We start from the raw sequence: 11,297 nt of genomic DNA on the forward strand, positions 1-11,297 counted from the left end.
GACATTGGGTCAATCAAACGCTACACCATGGGGTTAATTGTGATTCTTAATGTATTTGTAAATTTAAAGTTTGTATCACTTCAAGAACTACACTGAAAAAAATGTTTTGTTCAATTAACCCAATTTTATTAATTTTAGCAGTTGCACGCAATATCTTTATCTAGATCTAGATAATTTATTTAATCTTAATGTACATGTTATCTTTAAGTTATTTCAAATTAATAACATTCGTTGTTGTAACTCAAATACACATAGTAGATTTTACTCAAATTTCTTAAGAGATCACAACTAAACCCATGTTAAATAATTTAAGTTGGTCCAACTACTTCTTTTATTAGTTGTAGCAACGCAGAATTTCATGCTGATACGATCCACAAAAATACATTGGAAACCTTAACTTAAATATTGAGTCGGATTGGTTAAAAAAATTACATCACTTCAACTGATCGACGATTCCCTTTTTACAGTGCAGGTAATCCTCTGCCTCTGCTCTCTGATGAATAGGTCCTATTGCACATTACTGCCACCTCCTGCTCTGGAGAGGTGTTGCAGATGGGATACCGACCTAAACCAATCAGGTTGAGTTAACATAAAGTGATCTAGTTGTTTTAACAATTTTGCACATCATGCTGAAACAACATGTTTTAATCATGTTTAACCACTAAACATGAAATAATCTAGTAGACGCTACATGTTTTATTTATGCTGATTGAACAAACACCAAAGTTCCTTTTTTGAGTGTAGTTAGACAAAGGAAATAATGAGACAATTAAGTAGTTACAGAATGGTACAACCATTGTCTGGTTCAGACCGATGCTGTTCCTGTCTTCTCAACCTTTCTCTTTCCTTTTCCTGCTCTGCCCGCTCTGCCAGCTCTGCTTCATGCTGTCTCTGTAAACGCATCCTCTTGTTTGCCATCTCCCTCTCTCTTTCCTCTTGAGCTCTCCTCCTTTCAGCTTCTCTCTCCATCAACCTCTCCCTCTCCCACCTCTCCTGTGCCCTTATTCTTTCTCTATCTCTCTCTTCCTGCTCCTTTTGTCTCATAGCCTCAGCGAGCCTAACTTTTTTTCTCATCTCCTTTTCATATTTTCGCTGAATTTCCCTCTCTATTTTTTCCCTGTCCTTGCGTATCTGCTCCTCTTTCTCCTTCAGGATGCGTTGTTTCTCCTCCTCTATCTTCCTCTCAGCCTCTTGGAACATCTGGTTGGTGTAGTGGCTTCCTCCATTCTTCTGGACTATTTTTCTGATCTTCTGGAGCAGCACAGTCACCTGAGAGGAATTTTTTCTTTGCGTGTTATTGAAGACATGGTACTGGCCGTTACATCTGTCTACAAGTTCCTGCAGGTCTGGACTTTCAGCCAGGAACTTCTCAATGGTGGTTTCTTCCATCTCCAACTGGTCCCCTCCAGTGAAGAGCACCATGCTGTATTTGTCTGCAGCCTGGCCAAAGATCTCCTGAATCCTTTGCACCGTCTGTTTCTCCTCCTCAGTGTATCTGCCCAACCTGATGACCACCAGGAACACATGGGGACCAGGAGAGGCGTAACTGATGCACTGGCTGAGGTCTTTAGCTGTCTTGTCCTTTCCGAACCTGTTATCAAACAGACCTGGGGTGTCGATTACAGCGACCTTCTGTCCATCCACTGAGCCTTTGACCATGGAACAGTCCACAGTCATAGCATTTGCACTGAGCTTTGACACAAAACACTGTCGTCCCAGGATGGTGTTTCCAGAGGCACTCTTCCCATTTCCTGTCTTCCCCACCATCACTATTCTCAGCTCCTTGTGGTGTGTACAGCCATCCCCTGTGTAGGAACATAAAAACACTGATCAGACATTTCCCCCACCATCACTACTCTCCACACTGTAATAAAGTCATCAAATCTTAACTGCTGTGTTCTTTAGACAGCTTCAACTTCAGAAGGCTGAATCTGCATCCAATGAGTTTGTCTTTCAGTGAATAAACATTTTTATACTAACTCTAGTATACATTCTTAAAACAGTCTGTCTGAGATGAGGGAGAGGTGAACAGAACCACAGATCTGTTGCACATTTTTCGGCTTGTAATCAATAAATCTCAGTATCAAATTGAGAACTGAGTCGTTCTTCGTCATCTTTTAATCATAAACGAACACCAGGAAACAAGGTGAGGGAAAAAGCACCTCGTTTTCCACCACTGTGCACCACTGCATGGACCAGCGTAATCTTAAAACACTTCAGTTTAACAAAGCCAACAAAGCACAGCCTGTCAACACATTTTGTTTTATTAACATAAAACAAACTGTAAAAATCATTGGGTACATGGGCTGGGCCATGTGGAGCACAGACCCCGGGTCCATGCCAGTTTAGCACAGACCGCAGGTCCATGGCAGTCCAGCATATACTGAGGGTCAGTAAATGAGGTAACATATACAAGAAGACAGTGGGTTATTAGGTCTTATTTGTTATGGTTTGAAATTATGTTTGTATTTTTGGTTAGTCGAAGGATTGTTGGGCTTTTCACCTGTGTTTTCTCTCTCTGCAGTGCAGGCTGTGGCTGGGGGCGTGGCTGACCTACATTCTGTCAGAGTGCAGCAGGGCACACCTGAACTCAGTTTCCAATCATCCACCTCCATAAAGACCGGCTCAGTCTTCACTTCAGTGCCAGATAATTCCGTCTCACTAGGTAGTGGCTCAGAGGTTTGAGCTGAATTCAACTCTGTTTGTTGGAAACCTTTTTGCTGATCTGTTTTTTTTTCCTGTGCTTTTCAGGTCTGTGCCATGCTGCTCCTTTTGGTGTTTGGTTTGTAAGCAGCCACCTGTGCCACAGCCTGCTGAAGATCAGTTTTGTTCCCTTTTTTAGGTTAGTTCCGGCAATGCCATAAATTACATATATCAACGGAGGAAATGCCAGTAAAATCAAAACTTCACCAACCATGGTCCCAAACTCATCTGTTGGCTGCTGCCCTCTTTCCTGGGCCCCTCGCCGTATCTATAACGTAGATCTTTGGTCTAACAGCATCAACAGTGCCACCTGCTGTTGTGTTGTGCACATTGCAGAACATTGCTCGAGTCGTGTGCTGACGTTCATGAATTAATCTAAGTCCTGCGGATGCGTATCAGAACGGCGGAAAGTTACTGCCAAAAGTCACATTATGTGGTAGAATCGTGTCAAAACTGTTTCTCCGACTTGCAGAACTGTTTCACCGCAGAATTGTTTCTCCTACTTGCAGAATTGTTTCTCCTACTTGCAGAATTGTTTCTCCTGCTTGTAGATTGTTTTTGAACTTGAAAAGAAAAAAAATAAATCTTGAATATTTTTTTTTGTTCTTGAAAGATTTCATTTTTGCGCCTCAAGGATATTTTCATTTAAGTGAAAATACATTTTTCTGTATTTGTGAAGCAAGATGTATGTGTGGGAGAGACATTTTTTTTTCATTAATAAAACTAAATACATTAGTTGTGAATTATGTTTTGCTTTTGCAAATCACACTGAGTTTGTTTGTGAATCACTGGCCGCAAATAAAACACAGTTTTTGTGTTTGTGAGGTTTTTGGCAGTAATCTAACTCCATAATAGTCCTTTACACTTGTCTATTGACTATGAAAGATGAGTTAAGATCGGAAATTGATTATTGGTGAGTTAAAGTTATTCTGATTACAGTTTTGATTTTCAGCATAGAACAGAAAAAAAGAGAGAAAAAACAGTAAACGCACGTTGAAGTAACACAATCAAGCCTGAGTAACAAAAGACTGGCATACCATTAGCACAGTCGGTCTTGATAAAAGAAACAAAAAAAAAATTAACCAGTTAAAGGAGAGGTTTAGAACAGTGTTACCCAATTCTGGTCCTGGGGACCCCCTGCCCTGCATGTTTTAGATGTTACCCCACTCCAGCACACCTGATTCAAATGAATGGCTCGTTATCAGGCTCGAGCAGAGCTTGATGACGAGCTGATCATTTGAATCAGGTGTGTTGGAGTGGGGTAACATCTAAAACATGTACGGCAGGGATCCTCCAGGACCAGGGTTGGATAACACTGGTTTAGAGGATTGCCGTGACTTACCCTGGTTACCGGCCATGTTAAGCTCAGAGGATTCAAAGTAGATGCTGCAGCTGCAGTGCTGAAACAGTAGTCAGAGCATGTACAGCAACTCTATTTAAGATTTGTCATGTTGTCACAGCAACCAATGCTCTGTGTCAGGATGAAAGTAAAAGTAAAAGTAAAGCTTTGTCTGGTTGTTACATTACATAAAAAAGACCTTGTACTTTCTTTATCATGTCTATCTAGTGAGACACATAGGGTCAAACAGGGTTTTTACACCTTTGGATGAAGTTATGTAATGGTAGAGCTCGTGTACAGGATCTACCAGACATTGCTACCATGTGCAATTCCATAATAAAAGAACATTTTTTCTTTTTCTTTTTTTTTTAACTTATCATTATCATTGTTTATTTCTGCACCACCCCAGCTCTCACCCACTGCACACCGACAGAAATTAAAGCTCATGTGGTTATCAGTCCATTTTTAACCCTGTCTCCCTGTGCTGTATTATTTTTTCATTCTTGAATACAGCTCTATTAAAAACATCAATGCCTTACTTCTGTTTGCTCTTTTAGTACATCAATGTCTCATTTTTGTACTTTTGCAGTTGTTTTATTTTAACTTCCATAAATTCTTCCTACACATTTTTTCTCATTTAGACTGCTCAGCTGGTTTCTCATTGTTTTGCCAGCACTCAATTGCTTCAAGGAATTGCAGGTTTTCTTGTCTGTTTTTGTGTTTACATGAAACCCCTACAGTCACCTTCCTTATCAGTAACTTTTATAGTCTATAAACAACTGCTTTATCTCCAGAAGCTCACTTTGCAAACCTTACCTTTGCTCCCCTCCCTCCCTCCCTCAACATTTACAAGAAATGGTAGCATTTCCTGAAGCCAGCAGCGACAGCTCTCTGCTCATTCCAGGCACACAGGGTTTAAAACTAATAAAATATTATTAACAAAAAGTTGCTAAATGCTATTCCAGAGGCAGCTGGTGGACAAGGAGGTGGTAAACTCTGTCCACTGAGCAACAACACTGCACTATGCAGAGGGGAAAGCTTGTTTCTTCATATGTTTTTCCATATGTTACCTGACTTACCTTGGTATTGACTGACACAAAGTTCTCCTTTTGCTCCATATTAAGAGGAATGCCCCCCCACCCCCAATGTTTTACAAGCAGCAGGTAAACAAGCAGGGAAGCATAACTTACTGGCTGCTGCTCAAAGAGTTCACGAGTAATGACAAAATGACGAATGAAAAAAAAAAAAACAGTCAAGGAATAAAGGGCATGGCTGACAACAAAAGGCATTCATTGGATTCTTGTGAATAGATTTGTTAAGAATATGTGATAAAGGCCACTGCTATTTAGGATACTTTGCAATGACACCTAATTTCTTGCAGAAAATTACTAAAAATAGATACAATATAACAAAGCTTATCCAATGCGCTGTCTGTAGTGTTGTTTGAGTAGCATGTGTGTTGTGCACCCATCAGAGCCCATCTGTGAGGTGGCACATCATCTTAAAACAGACAGCCCATCCGTGTCATGTGAAGTACAGAGGGCTGGACCATGCAGCTGAGCACAGACAGACTGTTCATGCAGGCGAGCACGGACAGCCTGAGAGTAGAATTCATTCGCTTGTTTTGGACCACGACCCACCCACAGTAACCTGGTTGTTCATGCATAAAGCAAGTAGAAACCAGCTGAGGTTTACACCAAGGGGCACTACCAACAATCCTCTGCTATGCTGATTTCACCCAGTGGTGTGCTATACCAGAAATTCCTAGGTTGGGCCTAGCCCAGGTAAAACAAAATCAATCAATCAATCAATCTTTATTTATATAGCGCCAAATCATAACAAATGTTATTTCAAGACACTTTACAAAAACATTTACAGGTCTAGACCCGTAAATGTTAATAAAATTTTATTAGCAGAAACCCAACATCAAGACAAGATAAGGAGTCTTATCTTATCTTAACCCACCATGAGTACAGGACTTTGCAGCATTTAGCAAGTTACAATGGCAAGGAAAAACTTCCCTTTAACGGGCAGAAACCTCGGACAGAACCAGACTCATGTTAGACAGACATCTGTCTCGACTGTGTTGGGGTTAGAGAGAGATAGATAGAGGAGAGAGAGTGGGAGAGAGAGGGGGGGGGGGAGAGAAAAAAGGAGGGGGGGGGGGGGGGGTAGGGATACACACACACGCACACAGACACACACACACACACACATACACACACACACACACACACACACAGAAAGGGAGAGAGAGAGAAACAGACGCAGTCTGAAGTTTGGCGCTGTGGCGACAGTTAAGGTGAAACCAGCAGGCCAAATCCAAAGCTGTAGTAGCTGGTGTCGGACAGGAGCACAGCAGCAGGCCGTCTTCTTCACCGATCCCCAGGAACCTACAAGACAAACTCAGACCCTCCCAGAGAGGTGTATGGTCAGTAACTATAACAGGACATTAAGACTAGAAGTTAGACTGACAGAAAAAGAGGGAAACAGGAACCCTGTGTGTCAGTTCCCCCCAGCAGTCTAAACCTATAGCAGCATAACTAAGAGCTGGTTCAGATCTGATCCAGCTCTAACTGTAAGCTTTATCAAAAAGGAAAGTTTTAAGTCTACTCTTAAAGGTTGAGACCGTGTCTGCTCCCCGGACCTCAACCGGTAAGTTATTCCAAAGAAGAGGAGCCTGATAACTAAAGGCTCGACCTCCCATACTACTTTTAGAGACCCTAGGTACAACGAGCAGACCAGCATGTTGAGAACGCAAAGACCTAGACGGATTATACGGAACAATTAAGTCTTTAAGATACGATGGCCCGATGCCATTAAGCGCTTTGTAAGTCAAAAGAAGAATTTTAAACTCTATCCTAGATTTTATAGGTAACCAGTGTAGAGACGCTAACACTGGAGAGATGTGCTCTCTCCTCCCAGTCCAAGTCAGTACCCGAGCTGCAGTGTTCTGAACCACCTGAAGGGTCCTAATAGACTTATTAGGACAGCCGGATAAAAGAGAGTTACAGTAGTCCAGCCTAGAAGAAACGAAAGCATGGACTAGTTTCTCAGCGTCGCTCCGAGACAAGATGTGTCTAATTCTCTTGATATTGCGAAGATGAAAAAATGCCGTCCTTGAGACCTGTTGGATGTGAGAGTTAAAGGACAGGTCCTGATCCAAAAGAACTCCCAGGTTCCTGACAGTGGTGCTGGAAATAAAACAGAAGCTTCTCAATTGGGTCAAGCCCAAATCTTTGATCAAATGTAGATAGAAAGGAGATAGAAAGGAGACAGCAAACGAGTGCTTGGCTCAGTTCTCCGACTCTCAGCTTTATTCAGGTGTGCAGGGTATATATACAGTGTGACAAACAAGATAGCATAATTATGACCTTAAAGATAGCAGCTGTAAGTGGTGCAGAGTACATGGTGGTGTGGAGTTACATATTTATAAGTCATGCAAAAGGTAACCCTTGAGACAAGAGACCCTTGTCTTACATCAGGGATGTCCAACTCGTGCCATGGAGGGCCAAGAGGCTGCAGGTTTTCTTTCCAACCAAGAACTCCACCAGCTGATTCCACTGATTAGCCCCTGCTCTCTGCTTGAAGGTGAGGTAATCAGTGGAATCAGCTGGTGGAGTTCTTGGTTGGAAGGAAAACCTGCAGCCTCTTGGCCCTCCATGGCACGAGTTGGACATCCCTGTCTTACATAGTACATGCTGATGTGGCAGGTGACCCTTGAAACCTTATTATACCATGGTGCTATAGTGTTGTGCTCCTTCTCCTTGACAACAGGCTCAGTTTGATCATTTGGTTGCTTTTGTTTTCTTTCCCCCAGTCCCATCTCATAAGCAGCATTACCTGAAGCAGCTGAAGGTGCAGTGGTGGCGCACTCAGGCTTTTTTTTTTTTTTTTTTTTTTTTTTTTGCTGAATGCATTATGCAGGCAGCACCAAAGTGAAAAGGGGCTGCTGGTGTTTGACCCCAGATGAGCTGTCCATTCCTGGGTGTGAAGATGAAATTACCCTCAAAATAGGACACCATGTTCTTCAGTTAAATAAGTAATGGCTGAATGTGATACTTTTATGTTTTTTTTATGTTCTTCAGGGATTTATAAACAAGAGGGCACAAGTTGATGCTGGGCCCATCTGATTTGTTGTGAAAGTTTAGAAACTTGGCACTGAATGTTGGAGAGGTTAGAAATATGTTGAGCAACAAGTCCTAACGCTTCATAATTGATACTTGTCAGAGTATTGTTAGGGGGAAAAAACTGTGTGTGTGTGTGTGTGTGTAAGTTGTTTTGTGTGTTTGCTATTTCAGTGTCTGCTTATGTCAAAATGTTAACTGCTCAATTCAAAACTAAGGTGGCTATAGTGACACTCATTTCAGCTGATTCATGAAGATAGAGATATGTGTTTTACCAATTAAGAACTCCATTGTCAAAGTTTTCTCATTTACTGACATAAAATACTGACAACGCTTTTCAGAAAAGTGATTCTTGAACTGTGTGAAAATGTGTCTTTGACTTTCCACCTTGTCATCAATACAAAAGTTTTCAGAGTTTGTGTTATATCTGTCCAGAACTAGAAAAGTCAAAATGAAATGAATATAAAAGAGGACAAAGAGCAAATCAATATAGAAGCTCTTAAATGAGCATTGACCTGTAAGTCAGTGATAGTGATGACAAAAAGCTGGTCCCATTATTAGATCTTTATTTCAGGTTCAGCCAATTACATGAAGACATACATGAATTTATTCCTAAAATACTTCAAGATAGTTTGTCTAAAGCATATAGTACCAGTGTTTCTCAATACTGGTGTTGACAACATGTCAAAGGAGAAGCCAAAAGGTTGTGACACTGTGACAGTGAGCACACGGTACTGATAAAGAAAAAGGATTGGTCACATAAAGCACAATGGAAACAGACAAAGATCAAATCTCAGTGCAGAGAGCATATGAAGCTAACCTTTGCTAACAGGCTAAAACATGCAGAGCGGTTATAACTTTGAAAAAGAGAATCTTAAATCACTTAGTCATCATATGTCAGCCCATTTGACCTACAGTTAACCCTGTGGCAATGATGACAAACATACTGTATACCTGAGTTTATTCAGTAAGATCACCAAAGAATGGAAAACAGTTTATCTCATTTTGCAGTGGAGTAGACTAATAAAATCATATTCATTGTCACTTTTTTGCACAATACCAGATTATTATTATTATTATTATTATTATTAGGGATGTACGATATTATCGGCACAATATCGGTATCGGCAGATAAAAGCTTAAAAACACCTTTATTGGTATCGGCAGATATGAAAATTTCTGCTGATATGCACAGCCGATAAGGGGCTATTCAGTTAGGATTATTATTATTTTCCATCTGAAAAATAAGCTCCTTAAATAAAATGTAGCACTTCATTTATTTGCACTGCAGAGCTCTGTGTCTGTCACCAGGTTGTTACAGTAGCTCCAAAATAATCAAATGCAACTTGGTTATGTTTAAAAATGTATTGTACATTTAAAGTTCATGTGATCTAAAGAAATTATTTTTCTGTATTTCAATACTGAATGTCTTGAGTTTTAAAAAAATAATACATTTCTCATTTATGGTAAAATCAAATGATTTTTGTCTTGTTTTATGTGTGTTTCTTAAACAAATAAGACCGTCACAATAAGAGTAACATATAAATTCCAGTACAGGATAGACTTAGCTTTCTTTACAGTGAAAAAAACAAACAAACTTGTGATTATGGGTATCGGTATCCTATCCGTATCAGCCAAAAGGGGTTTCGTTATATCGGCATATCGGATATCGGCAAAAATCCAGTATTGTGCATCCCTAATTATTATTTATTTTTTTCGTGAAATACTGGTTACATCATTTGACACTAATCAGTTTTACTTTCATTCACTCACTGGAACCAGTTTACGAAGGCTTTAATTCCTCTGACTATACCTTTTGCCAAAAGTTGCACTAGATTAGACTCCTCAGCTTCTGCTCTGGCTTCAGTGTCATACTTTTCCTCCATTTCTTTCTTCCGCTCTGCCAGATCATTAGCATACTGCTCCTGTAATTCTTTTAGCGCCTTCTCATTATCCTCCCTCTCTTTAGCTCGCTCCTCTTCCCTCTCTTTCTTCTGCCTCTCTCTCTCCTCATTCATCTCCAGTTTCATCCTCTTTCTCTCCGCCTCCCTCTCTTCCCTGTCCCTCTCTCTGTCAGCTTGGAGTTGGTCGTTGATTCTCTTCATCTCCTTTTCATATTTTTGCTGAATTTCCCTCTCTATTTTTTCCCTGTCCTTGCGTATCTGCTCCTCTTTCTCCTTCAGGATGCGTTGTTTCTCTTCCTCTATCTTCCTCTCAGCCTCTTGGAACATCTGGTTGGTGTAGTGGCTTCCTCCATTCTTCTGGACTATTTTTCTGATCTTCTGGAGCAGCACAGTCACCTGAGAGGAATTTTGTCTTTGCGTGTTATTGAAGACATGGTACTGGCCGTTACATCTGTCTACAAGTTCCTGCAGGTCTGGACTTTCAGCCAGGAACTTCTCAATGGTGGTTCCTTCCATCTCCAACTGGTCCCCTCCAGTGAAGAGCACCATGCTGTATTTGTCTGCAGCCTGGCCAAAGATCTCCTGAATCCTTTGCACCGTCTGTTTCTCCTCCTCAGTGTATCTGCCCAACCTGATGACCACCAGGAACACATGGGGACCAGGAGAGGCGTAATTGATGCACTGGCCGATATCTTTAGCTGTCTTGTCCTTGCTGAACCTGTTATCAAACAGACCTGGGGTGTCGATTACAGCCAGCTTCTGTCCATCCACTGTGCCTTTGCCTTTGTCACTGTCCACGGTTATGGAAAGTGCACTGAACTTTGACACAAAACACTGTCGTCCCAGGATGGTGTTTCCAGTGGCACTCTTTCCGATTCCTGGCTTCCCCACCATCACTATTCTCAGCTCCTCATCGTTTGTTATCAGTTGTCCTGTGTAATAATAAGAAAACAAGAAGATACAAAAAAGTGACATTTTGATGAGTAAGACAATGAAGAAATTTACAGACAGATCGTTTAAGCCATGCTCTCAATTCTTTGACGGGTTTTTAACCAAAATGAATACTGTATAAAAACCGTGACATTTCATCTTATGGAATTGTTATAGAGAAAAAAAAAGAAGTTATTGGTATCATTTCAGTCAAGAATTGAAGACTTTACTCTGAAATGGCCTGACACTGCAGCTTAACACCTGTGCATTATTTAGGTGCTGCCTTTACTGTAA

The 11,297-nt window shown here is 40.9% G+C and overlaps 2 protein-coding genes across 2 annotated transcripts; both read right to left on the reverse strand.

The window, feature by feature from the left end:
• Nucleotides 1-777: 777 nt before the first annotated feature.
• LOC141793892 (GTPase IMAP family member 9-like) lies at nt 778-1,803 on the reverse strand. The gene has a single exon (XM_074674764.1). It carries the CDS (start codon nt 1,765-1,767, stop codon nt 778-780), a length of 990 nt encoding a protein of 329 aa, XP_074530865.1. The 5' UTR covers nt 1,768-1,803.
• An 8,135-nt stretch (nt 1,804-9,938) lies between these two features.
• Nucleotides 9,939-11,048, reverse strand: LOC141793893 (GTPase IMAP family member 7-like). The gene has a single exon (XM_074674765.1). It carries the CDS (start codon nt 11,046-11,048, stop codon nt 9,939-9,941), a length of 1,110 nt encoding a protein of 369 aa, XP_074530866.1.
• Between the last annotated feature and the right edge of the window lie 249 nt (nt 11,049-11,297).

The sequence above is a fragment of the Halichoeres trimaculatus genome, unplaced genomic scaffold (genome assembly GCF_033239565.1).
Source record: "Halichoeres trimaculatus isolate MK-OKI-2021-1 unplaced genomic scaffold, fHalTri1.1 fHalTri1_scaffold_7, whole genome shotgun sequence".
Taxonomy (NCBI): Eukaryota; Metazoa; Chordata; class Actinopteri; order Labriformes; family Labridae; genus Halichoeres; species Halichoeres trimaculatus.